Source organism: Vicugna pacos, chromosome 14 (assembly GCF_048564905.1).
Source record: "Vicugna pacos chromosome 14, VicPac4, whole genome shotgun sequence".
Classification (NCBI taxonomy): Eukaryota; Metazoa; Chordata; class Mammalia; order Artiodactyla; family Camelidae; genus Vicugna; species Vicugna pacos.
Window position 1 is genome coordinate 71,718,243 of NC_133000.1, and position 20,936 is coordinate 71,739,178.

Genomic DNA, 20,936 nt, shown 5'->3' on the forward strand with positions numbered 1-20,936 from the left:
TGTAAATAACTGAAAACAAAGTAACAAGAGGTTAGCTGGGTTTTTTTCTGAGTTTAGACCAGAAAAAAAAGTCCATCTTTTTTTTTTCAAAAAGACACTTTGCTTTAGTTTTACTCCCTCCAAACCCACAACCTTGAGATTTAAAGAGATGTGTTCTATGTTATTAGCAAACGATTAACGCACAATGCCTAAACAGTCCTTGGAGAGTTTCTTGTTACCACAGCTAAGGATGTTATTAACTTGAACTTGAAAATGAATGTGGGTGTGTAACAGGGTCCTGGAAGTGCGTGCATCCTGAGCAAAATTAGGGCACATAAAAGTCAGGAAATGCCACAATCTAGGTCATGGAGGTTTTTTTGTGTTTTTTGTGTTTTTTTTTTTTTTTTTTTTTTGCTAACAGTAAATGTGAAAAATGCAAAAGCTATCCTGACAATAATGGTTACAATGACAAATATAAGAAGCATGCTGGGTATCCTTTAGGTATAACCTTGAGAGAAATTGCCAACTGGCAATTAAGAAAATTTTTTTCTTCTTTCTTTTTTTCCTTAAAGAATGTGTTAAATGCAATTATCTGTTAAAATTGGGTTTCACAGGTACCCTGCCAGGGGGCATTCCCTGGCCCCCAGCACCGAGCACAGGCGGCACCCAGTACGTAGGTGCCCATGAAATAAACATTCACGAGTGAATAAGGAAACACAACATGTTACAGATTCCGAGGAAGTCACAGACGCCTCCCAAGAGGTGCAGGGAGCAAATCCTGTTTTCAAGCTTGGCTGCAGAAATAGGTATCTCTGCTCCGGGTAAGCGCATGAGCGCTGGGGAATCCTGCCTTCTCTGTTCTCGTGTCAGTGACTGCAATGATAACGCCGTGTGATGGAGAAAGAACCCTGGCTTAAGAACCAACGGATTTTGTCCTGGCTCCCACCCCAATCACTTGGACTCCCTGACGCCCGTGCCCTCTGTCAGACGGGACCCCTCCACCCGCCTCCTCCCTGATAGGACTCTCTTAAGGGTCAGATTTGATGGAGTGTTCAGTTACTTCGCATTGCAGGGACCACTAGGCAGAACTCTTCAGACTGCAGTCTGTTAAACACCTCTGCTTTGTCATTAAGACTTGCACGCCCATCAGGACAGCTGCCTTTCCTACAAAGCCACACGACACCTTAAAAGAGAATGAAAATGCAATGTCGTCTCTTCTTGCTATCGGTCACGACCCACAAATTATCTCATTCTTGGTTTTGTGGCTAAACTGGACAAAGGAAAAGAAAAATTTCTTGAGTATGTAAAAAATACAACAGTTTTAAGAAATTCCTCCCTTATGTTATGCACAAGGTTATTTGTTTGTTTGTTTGTTTGTTTCCCTTAATGAGTACATTTGACATTAATTCTTTCCAAGCCCAGGACATTCTGTTTATTCCCCCATGTCATCCTGAGTTTTGCGAGGCCGCCACGTCACCAACTTGTCCAGCTGTGCTGAAGGAGGCCCCAGGACCCTTCTCTTCCTTTTTAGTCTATAAGGCTCTGAGAACACATGTCTGTTTTGATGCCCCACCAATGACTTCCTTTCCTCCAACCAAGTTCCTTGACTGTATCCCATGGTTAGTAACATCTCCCCCAACATGTTGCATTAATGGCAAGACATCATTAATCTAGCTCAGAATCTGAAGGATCAGAACAGTTTCAAAGGGCTTAAAACAGGACAGATCAACGTTGCCCACATAACACAGCACAACGCTGGCAAAGCAAGCACACTGTGAGCTTAGCCTCATGAATCTGAAGAGTCAGGGTCAGATCAGTCCTAATTAACAACTGAGTTTTAACTGAGTTTCAGTAAACACCGTTAATTCTTTTAAAACATAAGAGGAAAGGAATTAAGCAACATGTTGAAGGGGAGCTTTTGGTCAAGACTGATTTTAAAACTGAACAGATAAGAAAAGCATATAATTGCACAGTCAGTGAAAATAAGGGTGTACCATTAACACGATAAATAGCTCCAGCTTAAACACTTAAAAATAGCCTTCCCTTCCCCTCAGTGTTCACAAAATTGGCGACCTGTTTTCAAAATGTAATGTGGACGTATGTTTTACCCTGGGATGTGGCTAAATTATTAACAATTTTAATTAGTAGCATCTTATTTAGTGCCATCTTTACTGTAACTATTTTGCAGAGGTTTTAAAGCTTTGATTTGTAAGATAGTTCCTTGCTTTTTTCCCTACATTCCTGAATGCCAACAGACTGAAATATATTCTTTGGCTGGGAGCTAAGTTGCAGAAACAGACAAACTTGTGTGCAGTTTGTAAATTCAGAGATATTAACCTTCTCATAAAAATAGATGCTAGATTGTAGAATTGAAAGATGTGTGACATTTTCCCATGTGTTCTGTATTTAAATTAAAAATAAAAACACTTTGAAGACAGATGACCAATGTGTAAGTGTGTTAGAGAGAAACGGAGACTGACCGGATGGGGAGGGGGAGGGAGGGCGCTTGAAGAGAAAGGTCGGGCCACACCCCCCGCCGTGCCGCCCATGCTCCCCACCCTGGGGGTCTGGGGCACCCTGTGCAATAACAGGGGCACTTCCTCTCCGGCAAGAGGAGGCTGGCCAGTCAAGTTCCCTGAAGTGGGCTTCCCTCGTCTCCCACCCCAGATGTAAAACGGCTAATGTTCTAAAATTCCTGAGCTCCCACGGGAATTCCAAGCCCATGGGAGCCCCCAGGCATCCTTGGAAGGATCTTCCTGTGGAGAAGCAGATGAAAAGTAATCATCCAACAGCTGTCTGACATCCATGTAAACACTCTGCCGTTGGTGATCTGGGTCTGGAATTTCAGAAAAATAAATATGGCAGTGACAGCTAGGAAGAGCCACACGGAGCCCTGCTCTGTGGATGAAGCCGGAGCCCGCCCCGCCCTCCCGGTTCCCGAAGTCCCCTCCAGAAGGCCAGCCCTGCCTGGCGACCTCCGGCTCTGGACGCCCCCATCCAGGGTCCCCACCGGGCGGGGCGGCTGGGATGCGGGAAGGCAGGACCGGGCACAACTCAGGAGCCAGACAGTCACCGCCGAGTGTGCTCAGTGCTGAGCAAACGAGAAGAGGGTCCTTCTGAAACGGGCACCGACCGTCTTCCAGAACCTCCACTTAACTATGTGATGGAACACAGGAAAGGCCGCAGGAGAGGGGCCGGGGTCGGAAGAGTGTTTGACAGGATGGAAACTGACATGTGCACGTTCTTATCTGTCACCGAGGGAAGCAAATTCCTTCCTCAAAACCAGAATTCTAGAGCTGCTGACTGAGCAGAGCACCTTATCTGAAGCATCAGTCGGCACATGGGCCAGCCCTCACATGCACAGCAGGGAGGCCTGTCCTCTCCACGCTGTGCCTCAGGTCTCTCCGTGAGGAGACGGGTTCCCAGAGGAAGAACTGCCCCCAAGTCGGGGAACTTTCATTTCAAATTAACCACAGACATTCTGGGTTAAGAACGTAACTTCACAGAAGTAGGCCATGAAAGGACGGGAAGGGTTACTCCCACCACTGTTCTGCTAATGACAACCTACTTCCCCCTCCCTTCCAGGACTCTCCCAGTGACAAGACCGTCAGAGACAGATGGCAGGAAGGCAGGACCATTTCAGCGACTGGACCTCATACCAGCGCCGACCTCCCAGCCCCAGGGGACATTTCAGAACTGGAAGACGGAACAGGCGAGGACACGGGAAACACACACGCAGCGAGGAGAGCAGACCGTGGTTCCCATCCACCATCCCTCCACGCGGGGTTCACGGGGTTTTTCAAAACAGAAAATGGGGAGAAAAACCAGATGGCAAATGGGACCCAAGAAGCTTCAGCTTTCACATCAGTAGGCTGGAAAAGCACGTGATGGTGGTACATTAGCTAAATACTGCTGAATCACGTCCCCTTCCCCGCCCCGCCACCCCGCCAACATCATCGAGGAAGAATTTGACACAGGAAACGTCTGCTTCCAGAGTCAGAACCCGTTACGGCTGACCTTCCTCCGCCTCAGATGAAGGATGCCTCCTGACACTGACCACATGCCAGTGCTCCTTCTGGTAAACTACATTCTCCTCTAGAAAGGTCAGGGCCAGCACAGCTCCTCAGAGCCTCTGGCATCTACAGGGGAGACCTGAAGTCAGAGTGAGCAGGCACTTCCATTCGGAAGGTTTCAGAGCTCAGAGTCCCTGCTGTTGGAGAATTTCAACTTTAAATCAGAGTGCCTTGACCAATCACAAAGAGACAGATAAACAGAGCTGCCACTTATCACATCCTGACAGGAGGCGGCGAGGACGTGGTGGGGAGGCATGGCCTACATCCCGGGAAGCAGCGCAGGATAAACCCGCATCCTCATGTAGAGGCAGGGCTCCCTGGGCCTCCCCGAGGCCCACGCTGGCCTGGTGCCCCCACCCAGGCCACTGCCCCGTAAAGAGCTTTGCTGCTTCCCACGTGCAAGTGGCCGCAGCGCCCACCCTGCTGGCTCTCATGTCACCCTCCGGACCTGGTCCCCCTGGCCCCCCTGCCCACTTCCCACAGCCCCACACCCAGATGAGTCCAGAGCAGTGACCTCCAACACTGAAGATGCAGAAAAAGGAAAACAGGATTGAAACCAGGGTGGGTAGGGTTCCAACCAGACAGCAGGGGAGGGTGGTCCAGGAAAAAAGCGCGTGCGAGCGCGTGTGTGTGCACAGGGGAGACACAGAGAGGAAGGCAGGCCCCAGAGAACGTGTCATGAGAGGCATGCTGAGGAGCACTGCACAGGAAAACGGGTCCACCTGTGCCGCTGAGCAGAGGCGGTAAACCGACCACTGATGGGGCAGGAGCAAGAATCCATGGTGGGAGGAATAGAAAGAGCAGAACCGCTAAAAACAAAGGAAAGAGGAGTGCGGTGTGGGCCACACGGTGAGTGTATGAGCCCCCACCCCCAGGCCAAGTCCAGGGGCGCCAGCGTGTCTTCAGATCCCTGGGGGTGGTGGGGGCATTGCACCCCAAGATCTCGGCTTCAGCTCCTGTCCCTGCAGCCCTGGACACACCGGGGCCTGGAGGACCAAGCTCCTCAGAGAGATTAGCAATCTCAGGTCCATGAGAAGGAGCATCAGCCGACTCCATGACCCCAGCCCATCTTCACAACGCTGTCATTAAATTTTCTGGAAGCTTCCCTGTAGCCATAGGTGACGTCTGCCCTGGAGGACAAGGCGCTCAGTTAGCTGCCAGGTCAGTGCCTCCTGTAGGAGATGCATGTCCCACACCCAGAGGGCTGTAGAGCCAGGGAGGCAGGGCGCCCCAGTGGGCCTCCTGGGGTGTGGGGTTGCGACCCCCGCCAGGCGCGCCCAGCGCTCAGCCCGTGCGGCTCGGAGCCCACCAGGCTGCGCTGCTCTCCGCCGAGCGCCTCTGTATTGGGGTTCAGATGCCAGGCCTCTGCGGCTCCGACTCCTCGTCAGGGAGGGGCACCCCCAAACACCCGCCACCCACGTCAGCCACACGAGAGGGTTCCTTCAGCAATGCCTGTGAAAGGCCGTGGGCCAAGAGAAAAGGGGCCACATCCAGATGCAGAAGAACATCCATCGTTCCCTGGCCTCCAGGGCTAGAGACAGGCGGTCCGGGAGCGAGACTCACTGAGGTGCCTCCCACCCTCGCCCGTGAAGCACCCATCAGCTTAAGGCGAGAGCGGCTCCCAAGGGCTCACACCGAGACACCCGCCCTGCCTTTCATGACCGGGGGTCCTGGGTGTGGAGGTGAGAAGGTGAGCAGGGGTGAGGGCGACACGCCGTCCACGGTGGTTTCCCATAGCGCCCAGTTTCCTACCCTGAACCAGGGCGAACGTGACGAACACTAGGAGATCAAGATCTGGAGCCTGGTTCCGGCTCTCGGTGGTCGCTGAGGGGCCTCCTGCGCCCCGCGGGCTGCGCTGGCCCCCCCGGCCCCTCCGGCCCCCCGGCCCCTCCGTCTCGGCGCCCGCCGCGCCGGGGCAGCGCCCCTGCTCACACGGCAGAAGCCCCCCCGCGTCGCTCCGTGCCGTCTGGCAACGTATTTTGCAGGCTCATGATGCCAACCGACAAACGGGAGGAGAATCTCACCGCACAGCTCTCCTCCGCCACAGTTTGTTTTATGTGGAGTCTCTGATCTTGAATGAAAACCTCCAGCCTCATTTTGCTCCTTCCAAAAGAAAGCTAAATCCCGCTAACCACTGTTTTGTCGGGATGCTATTCACCAAAATAATAATAATAATTAGTTCCATCCCCAGACAAGAGGAAGACCTCCCAGGCCCGGGCGTCGCTGATGACAGCGTCCACTCACATGAGATGTTCTGGGCTTGAAAAGTCCCCGGACACACTATCCCATTCACGACGCTTCATTTTCTGCTACGCCTTCTAAACATGGAAACAAAATCAACTCTATTTTTAAAGATGCACTGGATTAGATGACTTCCAGATCCAGTTTCAAACCAAAAAATGTCGATTTTTTTGCGTGACTATAATCTATCACAGGTTTAACAAGTCCCAGGAGCATGTGGCGAAGGGGCAGAGTTTATGTGGCGAAGAGAGACGGGAGGACGAGGTGGACACCGGGTGGGGGGCTCACTGTCCCTCCTGTGCCCCAGGGAGCACACACTTCAGTGCCCCCAAAGCACAGGAAGTCGCCCACAGGGGGCCTTGTGTGCAGAACAAAATAAACCCACTTAGCGTGGATCTGCTTTGAATGGCTTCCCTGTGGTGTAATGTTGATACTTGACTCTTGGATTCAAGCATAATTTTTTAAAATCCTTTATTTTCAAAGAACTATCAAAAAAGTCAAAAGCAGGTGAATGTGGGAGCCCACGCTGATTCTCACGACGACTTTGCCAGATGATGACTCATGTGCAGCATGTGGAAATAAGAGACATCTGGAAACAGTCTCAGCATCGCAAGACACCAGAAAAAAACACCGTGGAAAAGGAGAAGAATGTATATTCACCCACACGCCCAGCTCGTGGGAAGAGGAGGCCTCAGCTCCTGCAGCGGACACCAGCAGCCCCCAAAGTGACGAAAGCAGGCCCTTGGGGTGTCGGAATCCATGACATGGCAAAAAATAAAATGACACTTCTCAAGGGTTCCCCTTAAAAACACCTCAACAAGGCAAGTTGGCCGGGGGAGGAGAGGCATCTGGACAAAGCGTGTCGTTATACACGTATGTCAGGGAAGGCGGTTAACAACAAAACCCTACGGAGGTACCTGAAACACCAGGAGAGCGAATAAAGGGCGAGTTGGTTCCTCTTGTATTTAAAGGGACAATGAGTCCGGAAATGGATGCTAAAACCCCAGCGCTGACTGGGAGTTGGACGGTATTTCCAGACAGACCTCCCAAGTGAGCACATCCCGTTTTCCCTCCACCAGAAGCATCCAAAAGCTACAAACAAACTTCCTAACAATGTTACTACTCTTCTAAAGCCATCATAAAGCGCTCTAATTGAGGTGCTGGGAGAGCTCTGTCCGCTCCTTCCCTCTCCAAGCTTCCTCTGGGAACTGAGACGTCTCAGCTCGAAGGCGCACACCCACGTCTTCACATCTGAGAGTCCGTCTCCAGCCAGACCAGCACACAACTCTGTCCTCAGATTTATCCCACCTTTAAAATTCAGCTCCTGCTAAGATGACGTGCACACACACACGACATTTTAGATGTCCTAAGGGCTGTAGGCACCTCACCTTTCACTGCACCCTTTTAGCAACACTGGGAGACTGCAGGTCAAAGGTCACCCCCCTTCTTAGGATAGCCTGGTCAAAATGACTTGATGGAACACAGTCAGCCAGCAGACAGTGGACTCACGCTAGGACCCAGGCTCTTGTTCAACAAGACGTTTTTTCCTGGACGCTACTGCCTTTCAGGGATGCTCAGAAAACATGAAAATAAAGCAATCCAACCAGTCTCAGAAACAATGCAAGTATTTCAAACACGCTCAACAAGCCTTCATTTTATTAAATAAACCCCCTACTGTGTCATACACAGTAAGAGCACTTTTTCCTGCATTTTGACTTCATTTTTTTCACATCTGGGGAGTAAGAAAATGGAATTTTTTTTTTTAATTTTTGGGAAGAGAGGTAATTAGGTTGGTTGGTTTGTTTTTAGAGGCGGTCCTAGGGACCGAACCCAGGACCTTGTGTGTGCTGAGCATGTGCTCTGCCACTGGAGCTATACCCTCACTCTGGGATTTCCTTTTAAATACACTAGATCTTGAAATTCTTACTAATTCAAATGTGGTGTGTTGTCTCCCACAGAGTTCATGCTTAATAAATAAATTATGAATTAATTATGATCAGTCCGATTCAGTTAATTCATCCAAAGCTTCAGAGAGTTTACACAAAATTATTTACTTTGATTTACTTGAGAATAAAATAAAATATCTAGGAAGAAACATGACACATTTAACATTTAGAACCATGGTGAAATTTAATTTATGGGAAAGAAATTTTCAATATTCTACTATGAAATAATAGCCAGAGAAGCTGGTTCTTTAATAATCCTTGTGATCTCAAGTCTAGTCTACACAGATACTAAGAGCAATAAGAAATGAAACAAGAGAAACTGGTTGACATATAAAGTCACACAAGGCTCTTTCTTTCGTTTCTGGGTGTAAATTAAAAGAAGGATCATTGAAATAAATATGGGTATAAATGAAGACTGAATTCTCAAAAAATGGCAATAATATACAATCTCTGCCTCAAAAATGAATTTTCCTTGTGATTTAAGATCTCCCATATTTCTGATCTTGGAGAAAATAAGATCCTTTTATCGAAAGAAGTGTTCGCTCCTGAGGCATCTGTGGCTGTCACTGCGACACAGCACAGCAACGGCCAGGGCGTTGAGACGGGCAGGTGGACACCTAAACTCCCAGCCACGAAGGCACCACAGAGTCTCTGGGGACAGTGGCTAGCAGGAAATAATCAACGTCAAACAGCACACACAGGACGACAGAAGTTCAACCTCTCCTCCGGTGTTTGGATATGGTTGGATTACAGTGTTCTTCGCATACACTTTTCTCTTATTTAGTGTGTCCTTGAGAAAGAGGCGTGAAGACTACTTGCTTCACTATCTCCGAAAGCCTAATGCTGAGCGATTCACCCCTCGGCTACTCAAAGTAGCCGATGGGGAGGAAAGAGAAGATGCATCTTGCCCGGTGGAGACGCGGCTGATGGTGAAGTTGAGGACCCTGGTCTTTGGTGATGCCCAGCACGCATGAGAAATATGGCCAGATTCGCCCTATGGGAAGTCAAGGAGATGTGCCCAGCACACAGCAGAGATGCTCCCTCTTAACCAGAGGGATGAATTTCCTACAGCACAGAGACTACACCAGGATTCCCTGAAGGGAGGGGCTGCGGGAGACCCCATCCCCACCACGCCGGTGCAGGGCATCCTTGACACAGCGTAACAGACTCACTTAGTGCAGTGTGTTCTCCCTTCCAGCTTTTACCCTGAACACTGGAGGACTAAGCATCCACCGAAGCTGAGGGAATGCTGGTTACGTGGGCTGGGCTTCCCCTAACCTGCCTCGGATTGGGGTGGGGCTGAGACGTGGGCAGACAACCTCCGACCTGCTCTACATCACAGACAAGGTGGCTCCCTGTGGTCACCTGCTTAACGAGGCGGCCCAGGGGATGCTCCTCTAGAGCAGAAACCGGGGGGTCAGTCCACCTACAGCCCCACAGGCATAGGCTCACTTCTCTGTGATGCTCCAGCGGTCCCTCCACCACCACCCGCTTAGAGGTCTTCAGATGGTCTGCTTTCCTTGGTCAGCAGAGCAGCGTATAAGCCACGGGTTCAGTTTTAGAGCAACGGGAGCTTGCTGGAGATTCCAGAATATTCTGAACCACAAGTTCCTCCGGCTGGACCAAGTCAGGATCTTCTTGTCTTGAAGCGCGATGTGTGCTCTGATTGGCACCTGGATCCTGGCATCTTTCTCTCCTTCCCTGTAAGAGCCTGGGCCAGTTCAGTGGCTCTCAATCCAGGCTGAGTTTGCCCCCAGTCCCCGGAGACATTTGGCTTTACCTGGGGACATTTCAGTGGCACTGCCAGGGCGGGAGGGAGCCACTGGCATCTGGTGCATGGAGGCCATGGACGCAGCTACAGCACCCCACAGGGCACAAGGCACCCCGCAGCGAAAAACCACCCACTCAGGTGTCAGCAGTGTCAAAGCTGAGAAACCCTGGGCTGGCTGGTTTCCCCAGCTGTAAAATGGGTATAATAATAACAGTAATAAGTGTAAAAAGACCCAGCACTGCGCCTCACCCAGGAGACGGCCAGTACACAGCAGCCCCTTTCTCTTTGTCGCTCTGACACTCCAAAGCCAGAATGTTTCTGTCCTGGCCAAGACCTGCTGTGTCTAACAGAGCAGAGGTTGTAACTGGATGTAAGATGCAGACAGGCAGGTTTACACGGAGGCTGACGCGGGACAGCTACTGACTGTCCAGCACACACGGGAGGGGGGCGGCTGGTAAAGCCCCAGACCGGCTGCCGCGGCAACGAGAGAGAAGCGACACTGGCTTCTCCCCAGATGTCCAGGGCTGGAAACAGAGTCCCTTCCAGGTCGGCCAGACTTTCCCAACCCTTTCACATCAGTGGAGCCGCGTGCTTTAGACAAAAAGACAGAAATTCCAACTGCAAAGCTGTCCGCTTCGAATGCAGTCTAGGACGGGACTATCTGATGACCCGGTGTGCGGACAGGGGCTATGATTTACAGACGGTCTAATGAGCGAATTACGGGGTAATGTGCTTCTTCCCCACGTCCTTGGCAAGGACCTGCGTACCAGCAGGTCAAAGTGTTCTGAGAAGTTACGAGATACCCACGCAGCCCTCATTATCCCTTAGAAATACTACAGTTCTGCTTAATGAAGACGCTCTGTGCGCTCAGAACTGCGGCTTGGGGAAGTCACTGCGTCGGGACCATCGGGCCTCATCTAGGACAGCATCCTTCAACGGGCCTCATCTAGGACAGCATCCTTCAACGGGCCTCATCTAGGACAGCATCCTTCAACGGGCCTCATCTAGGACAGCATCCTTCAACGGGCCTCATCTAGGACAGCATCCTTCAACGGGCCTCATCTAGGACAGCATCCTTCAACGGGCCTCATCTAGGACAGCATCCTTCAACGGGCCTCATCTAGGACAGCATCCTTCAACGGGCCTCATCTAGGACAGCATCCTTCAACGGGCCTCATCTAGGACAGCATCCTTCAACAGCCCACAGGCGCCGTTGTCTTGATTAGCGTGCTCCAACTCAGCTCGTGCCTTCATGCAGATGGGTGGCATGACATTCGACATCCGAGCGGGTCTGGCGAATCCGTGAGCACGTGAGACCCCTGGGTCCTACCCCATGCAGGAAGCTGGCCCTTCATATACGGCCCCAGGCCCTGGGACCGCTCTCTTCTCAGCTGCTCCCCCTGCAATTTGATCAGTTGCCCTTAACTATGTCATGTCACGTGCCTCTCACCTCTCCAGGTACATGAAGCTTTCCCTTTGCACACTGCGGGGTCGCAGGACAGAACGACAGCTCTACACGAGCATGGGCTCCCCTGGTTAAACATGTGAGGGAGGGGCTTCTTGTGCAGCCCCTCTGCTGGCAAAGTGTAAACGGTGCACCCCCAGGCACACAGCAGTGACTCCCGGCAAGGGCTGCCTCTCCTGCTGCCTCAGATGGCTGAGAAAATCAGGTTATCGAGCAAAAGGAGAGCTTGACTTTGGGCCCTTTCTGCCTAGGCAAGCATTCAAACCCTAATCAGTTTAAGCAGATAATATTCCCACGCTGCTGAGGCCTCTGGAAAGACATGAAGCCCTTGTGTACAAACCCAAATCCGTTACCTAGAGAAGACATATGAAGGTCTGAGTGGTCAGCCAGGGAAGTGGGAAAATAAACAACCCAGCAAAGACTGAGATCCAGGGAAGGGCTGGTGAATTTAAGTGCTGGACTCAGAGCAAGAGCCTCAGTGTTACGTCGATAACTATCAGATTATAAAACAGCCAGTGAACTGCGACATGAGCATAATCTGGAGAATAGAAGACGTCCTGTCTGTCAGTCACGTCTCCACGGAAAGCAGGCCTCAGCCAGACAAGATCCGGCAGTTTATGCCAGAGACATCCCAGCTTCCGTTGGTGAATTCTGAATAGCCAGCAGGTCAACGTGTTCCTCAAGGAGGAATGTCTCCGAAACAGCGATGACCAAATTCCGCAGGTGTTTGATGCTGTCCTGGGCAGGTAACTAACTCTCTCTGAGTTATGTGGCTTCTCTTATCCTGTCTCTAAAAGCAAGTCAAAATTCATTTAACTTGCAGGCATCTGCAAACAGCAAAATAACTTCCATGAGAGTTGAAAGCATTCATTAGTGGCTCAAAAGTGGGCCTGTGGTTTGAACCACTTGATTTAAATTCTGTGACGGTCAACCCTTTATTCTCCGTGCATTTGCACCAATTAGCATGTCTGAGACCTGCTTCGAGAACGGTGGTGGCAGAGGAGGACCCACCTCTCTTGCTGACATGTGGCCAAGAATCACTCCTTTACTATCTGACCTTGAGACGAGAGACAGGGAACCAGAGCTGCCGGCCCGGCCCAGTCGAGCTCTGGGTGTTTCCCGCCACTAAACTGGTTCTTCTAACATCACATCCAAGACAATTAGTGGAAGTTTAAAGTTTCCTCTTGCAGTGGGAGGAAGGACCTCTTCCTTGCTCCTGCTTTGTGAACCAGGGACCTGAAATATTTACACTCAAAAGGAGGAAAGACAGCTCCGATTTCTGTGAAAAGACATAATACCAAAACATTTAGCTCCTCTTCTAAATTTCAAGGGAGCTTCTGGATCCATTCAATAGTTTAGGCCTTTTAAAACACAAATTCAAAATGGTTTAACCTATAGCTTGCCGGTATTTTATTTTAAATAGTCTTTATTGAACCATCATGTACAAAACCCAAGCAGGCAGTGGAGGAGACGGAGGGCTGAGCGGGGAGGCCAGGCCAGGAGGCATCACAGAGGTCCTGCAGCCCGGGTGTCAGGCTGACCTGCTGGGGAGTCTTCCGGAGGCTCGGTCGGCAGGGACAGCAGAAGCCCACATCGTCCGCCCCAGTCCCGGCGGGAACTGTCTCCAACCTCATGGCTTAGGTTGGCCGCAGGGGGATGCTGGCCCGAGCGCTCCTTCCTGGAAGGCAGCCAGGCTGACGGCACATCTTCCGTTCCACGCTCTGCCCCCCCGACCCGCCCGTGCCGGGCGGGCAGGCAGCCCCGCAGGCCCTACGGTGCGCTCCGGGGCCCCAGTCAGCACAGACCCGGCCCAGCCGAGTGTGTCGGCCACAGCAAGGGCCTCCTCGCCTTCAGATTTGAAAAGAAATGCTTCCAGACACTTTCTGTTTTGGGTGGATGGGAGACGCTCCCTGTGAGTGAGGTATGTCCCACCTTCTCCAAAGACGTTTAACTGGCTCTGCAGTGACACAGGACGCGTCCCTGACCAGCTGTCATCCAGTCGTGAAGAAGTCAGCCAAAACATTCGGAAAGCTACACCTGGCTAAGTCGACCTTGTCCAATATGATGGGTAGACCTGGGGTTGAAGTTTCAATGCATCAGGCTGGAACACGCGCGCAGAGCTGCGGAGGAGGACCGCCAGGGTCTGCAGCTGCCGGAGGGGAGGGGAAGCCCAGCCAAGCCGCTGGAAGGGGCCCTGTTCTCTTCACGAGTGAGAGGCGCCAAGCCCACGCGCCCCTCTCCAAACCCTGACGCCCTGAGTTACAAAGCAAGCCCAGGCGTGCCGGGACAGGCCTCTAGTTCCTGGTTGCTGCTGTCCGACAGCTCCACTTTTCTAGTTTCAGGGGTCTCTTTGTGAGTTCAGTGTGCTGCACGTGTAATTCAGGGAAGACACACACACACGGAAGACCTTTGTGGTATGAACGTCCCTGCCTGTGTGCTTGAGGATTCCCCCTGGGAGTGGCCAGAAAACGTCCCAGGTGGGTGAACAAACAGCACACAGAAATGAATTGTAGCTGATAAAGTTGACAGTGAGTCACATAAAAACGTTTCCACAAACTTCACTTACTCAAAACCTATCCAGGTGATGCTGGGGTCACCAGCTGCCAGCGTATTTCTTTGTAAAGAATGGTGTTGGTACTTGACCAAATAGCTGAACAGAAATGAGTTTTCCATAAAGAACAATGGGCTGAATTTCAAAAGTGTGAGTCTGGGATCCCACAAGCCCTGGGCAGGTCAGGCGCAAGAGAACTCGCACACTGGCCCGGCTGGACGCACCTCCAGCCCCCTGTAGGTGGGCAGAGGTCCACGGGCACCCTCCCCCCATCCACTTGGGCCCCGCTGCCACGTGTCCCACCGACTGGCCCAGCGGCCATGTTTTCTCACGGCCACACCTGGTTTCCACGGTGACTCCCCGACAGTTACAGGATGCTACACTGTCCCCGCTCAGCCTTTCTCAAAATAGCTGAAGTACACACATCCCACCTGCCTTCAAGAGAAAATGGTCCTTATCCAGATCTGTGACACTTAGGTGAGAGGCAGCAGGGGCACTTCTAAGAGGAACACACTTTACATCTGGGAAATGATAAATATTTCCTATTTTGTGAATAAAACTAGGCAAGTATGTTATTAATTAAAAATTGTTCAAAAACACTAATTCAAACAGAGGGCTCCTAAGTTCAATAGAAACCTTTTCTTTTTTCAGAGAAAAGAGACGTTTAGTTCTTACGCACTAATTCCAAAGAACACTATTGAGGAACAGGTTCCCTGCCGACTCCCCCGTAACCACCGCCCCGGAGGCAAAGCGGGAGACTCAGCCAGGGCTCTTTTTCACCGCTGAGGCTGCTAACTGTCACAGTCTTTGGGAGAGAGCTATTAAGCGTCCTCGAAAGCACTGCTGAGCCCGGCTTTGCCCCGTACGTGTTCGTCTCGGGAAATCACTGAAATAGCGACAAGGCTTGAATGCGGCTTGCAGAGTATGCAGTTGTTTTAACGATGTTTCTAATGACTTCCATGGGGACGGCAATTCAAGAGGACCTGTTGTCACCTGAGTCGCGGCCACTCACCTTTTGTCCCTTCACTCCGTGGCAGTCGCATTTCCCACAGCCAGAGCCAGCGCAGCCACCCTGGAAGCAAGAGAAAACATCCGTGAGTGGAGGCGCGCTTGCAGGCGGAGGTCGGCGTCCGGCCCGAGTGAGCGTGGCGTCCCCGCCTGCTCAGGGGGACGTCCTGCCCTCTTATTAGGAGCGTGATCTTAAATTGCGCGCTGTCTGGGCTTACCCGCACGGGGCTGTCCCGTACCTGCCCAGACCTTAAGGAACTGATTTTTAATTCAAGTAACACTTGAATGTTCAATGAAAAAGCACTCAGCCTGTCGCTCCTGGTACGTCACTTCTACTCTTAAACTAACGTTCACACGCAAGACAGAGAATCCAAGCGTGTAACAGGAACCGAAGGAGGAAACCAGCGTGTTCAAAAGTCCACCAGCTGCGACCGTCAACTCTCACCTCACTTAACGAGACAGGTGTCACTATCCCCGTGTTACAGGTGTGAAGCTGAGCTGGGAGGTTTAACGTAACACCCCAGGACGAGGCTGAGGTGAACTCGACTTCCATCCCGTGAGATGGCCAGCACGCTAAAAGACCGACATTCGGCGGTGCCTGAAACATGCTGCAGTTTCCGTGGAAGAACCCAAGATTCTAAGCCACCACAGACAGAGACACTGTGGACAGACGTAAGGGGCCAGGGTGGGAATAACTGAGTTGCTGAGCTTCCTTAGAGGCTGGCTGTTACGTCTGAGAGAACACACACCGAAATTCTGCTTCAGGTGACGGAGCTTCTGGAAAAGAAAATCGCACTGCTCACAGCACCGTGGTCTGCAGAGTCCATTTGTAATCAATATACTCGCGTCTGAGCCCCACCGCCTTGGCAACCCTCTGCATAGAACAACTACATCTGGAGACGTTTATTTTATAAAACAGATTCTGAACAAGAGCCTCCAGCACAGTAAGCTGGTCTTAGTTTTATATTTTGGAAACAGGGACGGCTGACAGGAGTCCAAACGGACTCCAGAGATTACAGGCCTGTTTCTTCCCCTGACTCGGACTTTAGGCAACTCTCAGCACGCACTTTCATAACCTCCTACACTTCAACTCAATCCGTGTGCAGGGGTTTGCTTCAGAATCTGGGTTTTGGTGACTACGCAGGGTTGTCCGAAGGGATGAGGGCAAAGTCTTAAACCTGTGCTCCAGGTTTATCCCAAATGCACAAACACGAATGAACCAAGGGGCTGGGGAAACGTGCCGCTCTCAGCACCACCGTCCGTGCGGTCCCAGGAGCGGGCTGACCGCCCCTACGCGGCGCCCAGGGTGTGTTGAGCGTGAGCCTCTGTTGTGACACTCGCCACATGTTTCTCAGTCCTTTGCATGCAGGTCTCCCCTGCACCCCGAGAGCACTTGGGGGGCAAGTCCAGAGCCCCGTACCCAGCCTGATACAGACTGTGCTTCATCTGCAACAGCATCAGCTGTAAAAGCCACACTAGGAAACTAAGAGCATCACTGACGGAGCCATGGCACCTCATCAACTGTGGATCTACCCCAATGCCAGAGCCGGTCAAACATCAGCGAATGGCCATCTTAGAACTGACGCAGCAGAGGAGCAGGCGCCTGACTGCCGTTGCTCTGGCGGTGGTGGTGGTGGTGGTGGTGGTGGTGGTCAGCCTTACATAACAGCCCTAGATGACAGTCCAAAGTCACTGGCATGTCAACCCACAACACGTTACTCCATCACAGCACAGTGGGAAATACCCCAAAAAGGAACCGGCCAGTGATCGTGGGACCACCCCAGATCCCCAGGCCAGCGGGGGAAGGGGGTTCTCGGGGGGGTGTGGGTCCCGGGAGCTGCCCAAAGCTGCTGGGTTAGCCCCCAGACCAAGAAAGCCCCAATCACCTGGGCTCCAGGTGGCCTCCTCTCTTTACTGTCCCCTCCCCACCACCTTCTTGCTTCTGAATCAGATTCAGAAACCCACTCCTGCTCTTTAAACTCTGCTAACTTCCATCCCCTTCTATGGGAACCAGAAGGAAGACCAATCAGGCTAAGGTTTACTGATACGCGCAGTCCACGTGGGAGACGTCCAGCCTCCACCCGGGCTTAGCTGGGCCCACAGCACCCCAAGGCAGCCTGGGCTTCTCTGCCTGCAGCTCCCCAACGGCTTCCTCCGAGCTTCATGCTGCACGGGAAGCTAATGGCTGGAGTGGACCGTCTAGGGACTCTGAGGTCCTCTCCTCTGAAATGTTGATAGAATCTCAGAAGCCGACGTTCACTCAGTGAGAGGGAGGTTACAAACATGACTTTCCTGGAATCGTTCCCTTAAGTCATCAGTAAATGCCTCAGTTGCAGGGGACCCCAGATAAGGCTCCCGGGGCCCCAGGTGTGGAGGCTGAGGTCAAGTTGCTTCTTGAAATTTGGCTACAGAAATATGTACCCAGAGTCTGTGGACAGCACTTCAGGTCATGACCACCACTGGGGGAAGCCTGGGATGAGAAAGGAAACCAAGGCCTTACTCTAGGTCCTGTGAACAGAGATCAAGGGCCTCACCTGCCCACCAGCCAGCAGCAAGTAAAAGAGAAAGAAATAAAATCCATCCCGGAAAAGACACTCATGCCTCCTTGTCTGCTGTATTCGTGTGGGAGGTTTGACTCCCCCTCTGGCCCTAGAAGACAGTTCCCAAGAAATGATCGTTCTACAAATGTCTCACTCAGGGTCAACTGTTCAGAACAAAAGGCATTTTTAGACTATGATTTTTATTTCACATTCTGGGTGGCCTGGCATTTTATGTAAATGGCTCTGTTTAAAAAAATGGAATAACACACAAAAATCATGTGATGCACATTTAGTTAAACAAAATCTACTTTGAAATGTCACTAATCTGGTCCTTTACAGCTGCTGTCATACAAAGACCTGTCCTGCAGAAGCAACTGAGCTGTGACTCGGGGCGCTTCACTACAAGGACACCAGTGAGTGTCCCTTTCAATCTGGTGTGATGTGATTTTGAAAGAGCTCATTAAATAAAAGCCTTAAGTAGTGCAAGTCTCAACCCTGCAAATAAACTGCATGGCTTACTCAGACTCCCAATTTCATCAGTGACCTAACATGTTAAAGGTCATGTCACCAATTTCATCATTTCCCAAGGAATTACATTTTGCATCTGGACCTCTCAGCTAAATCAAAAGACAGAATGCAGGCCCACAGACCCCAGTAGCTCCCTGCTGGCTGCACATCTGAGGGAGTCTACGAGGGCTGCCACCTTCCCTGCCACCTGGAAGGTCCAGGGCTCCCATCCCGTCTGTCTCAGGTTCTAGGGCGGGAAGAACTGGTACATTCTGTGAAGTCCTCACACCCACTCCTCCTGCCTCACCCTCCCCAGAGCTCGGTCAAGTGAACCACCTCGAGGTCCCCAGAGCAATGCCTGTGCTTTCCTCCAGGGAGGCACCCGCTTCATGACGAAGTCGGTCACGAAGACAGTGTCCATTTGGAAATGGGGAATGTGGCTGAAGATCTCAAAGGTCAAAAGTTGTGGGTCTTGGCCCATCTTACAGGGGAGCCCCCCCAAGGTCAACAGCCACACGGGTCAATCAGGCCAGTGAGAGAGCCCTAGAAATCACTCAGGGGGGGAACAGCACTGTTTATGCCCCTAGAAGCCTGGAAAAAATTAATGAAAACCAACTCAATCCAGACCGCCAACAACTGACCAGGAGGGCATAACGAGTTCCCTCCAAATGGAAACTGACCTGAATTCGTCATATTTGAAACAAAAAAGCACCCATCAGTTCTCAGTGAGCTCTGCCAGACACACACGCAAACACGCAACCTCAACGGCAGGGGTCGACTTTAAACGCCAACAAATAATACAATTTGAAAGGAACACAAAAGGCACGGCAAAGCCATTCCTAATGGAGCATCTCTTCGACGCTTTATGCTTTCCACGATATGGTCCAACTCACACCATTCAAATTTTCTTTCATGCCCCAATTAGAAGTTTCCAGAGACTTGAACATCAGAATTAAGGCTATAAAGCATGTTATGTTCTAAAAATTCCCAAAGATTTATGATACACATCCCTAGAGCCAAAGAAGGAAGGGGGGTGATGGAGGTCAATGATTTTAATTTGAAATAAACTCTATTTCCGGTCTTCTCTGATCTGCAGTCCCACAGAAGGCTCCTCTCAACATCCAAGTGAGTTCTCAGTGAGGATGGGGGGAGTGAAGTCTCGCTAATTTCATTTAAAGGGCGCCTTTTTACTTAACCAAGGAAGTCGACTGCTCTGTGTGTGTGTGTGTGTGTGAAGACAGAGAGCGAGCGAGCGTGTAAGAATGCTCTCTCGTGCTAACTTGCTGACTGTGACATGTCTAATGTAGGAAGGCATATGTGAAACGAGTTACACAGAGTGAAGCCCTCAGTTTTCTGATTTTTCCTTCTGCCTCTGCTGGGAGATAGACCTTTCACATCCCTGCTTTAACAATTTTTATGTGTCTCACATCCTGCCAAATAGGGACATGTGGAGCTCTGCCAAGTCTAAACAGCTTATCTTTCAAATTCCTTCTCACATTCTCTACGCTGTGCAAAATGTCAGAATAGTTTTGCGGTGATATTACCATCCCCATTTTCTTCCTAGTTGTAGCCTTTCTTCAGGGATTCTTTTGACCAATTATCTACCCCCCTAAAGAAGTAGGCGGAGGCAGAGGAATGCATTTTAGGGCTCCTTGGGCAGAAATTGAAAGCGTACAGAAACCAGCATGGAGTTTCTGTTCCCCATGGTGCGGCCGCCGAGCAGAACCTCCCCTCTGGAACACGGACAGACAGCACCCCCGGGATCTGAGCAGCACACAGCCTTCCCGCAGCTCCTCTCCCGGCACCTGCCCCACAGGGATGTGGCAGACGTCCATCACAAGACAGGCTCATACAGCATCATTACGGAAACCATTTCACATTCACCCTCAGCACATGCCACTGGCGTTCCATCCTCTTAATTCTATCATTTTTCATTCTGTTTCATCCCCCTGCCTTAAAAAATGTTAGCGTGGAAGATAAAAGATGATCCCCCCAAAAAGCACCATGAGCTCACACTCTTTGGGGATATTAAAACATGATAAAGAAATACAGAGTACACGTGGGGAATTTTAATATGTACACCCTGACTCCCATTCTGGTTGTGATTTTAACTACCATGTGCTACTTCCCGGTAATTCTTGTTTCAAATGTGAGTTTACGGCCGTGAGGCTCTGCACAATGGCTGTCTACACCTCCGCGGAACCCCTGCCCCGAGAGGACTGCCCTGAACAGCACCTTAAAACTTCTCCCGCAGGAGAGCATGCCTGTCTCACCCCAGGGCAGTAGGGTGGGGAACGAGCGAAACCACCTGCAGTGGAGGTCAGAAGAGCACGGCCTGCGGGGGCGCTGCCTGCGAGGGTTCTGGGAGCAGGAATATCCTCTGCTTGACCAGGGTACGTGGTGACACTTGTAAAACTTCACTGAGCTATGAACTTACGATGTCTGTACTTGGCTGTGCTTCGGTAAATATTTTTTCCAGAAATGCATGCTCAACAATGTTTACTACAACACTGCACACAGCAGCCTGACCTGAAAGAGCGGAATAAAAACACAGTGGTCTGTATTCCCTAGCGGTACCGCTCCACACCGAGGCAGGTCCGCGGCGGTGGCGGTGCGTCTCACCGGCTTAGCGTCGAGCAAACCAGAGCCAGGCACATAAGGACTAACCAGGGGATGCCGTTTAGGCCAAGTTCAAAAGTAACCAAAATGAAGTTGGAGACCCCAGGGGCTGTCAGGGACCGCGAGGGGACCCCAGGGGCTTCCAGACCTCTGGAATCGTCCTGGCTCCTGATGGGGCTTCTTTCCCACAGGCACGCTCACCTTGGACAAGAGGCACTGAGCTGTGCCTTTCTGAT

General features: G+C 51.2%; 1 protein-coding gene across 1 annotated transcript in view; it reads right to left on the reverse strand.

The window, feature by feature from the left end:
• Positions 1-20,936, reverse strand: part of COL4A1 (collagen type IV alpha 1 chain) — a 129,169-nt gene that overhangs the window by 63,908 nt on the left and 44,325 nt on the right. Inside the window, exon 2 of the mRNA XM_072976534.1 lies at positions 15,039-15,098. Coding sequence (XP_072832635.1) covers positions 15,039-15,098 — 60 coding nt within the window. The remainder of the gene's footprint in view (positions 1-15,038; positions 15,099-20,936) is intronic.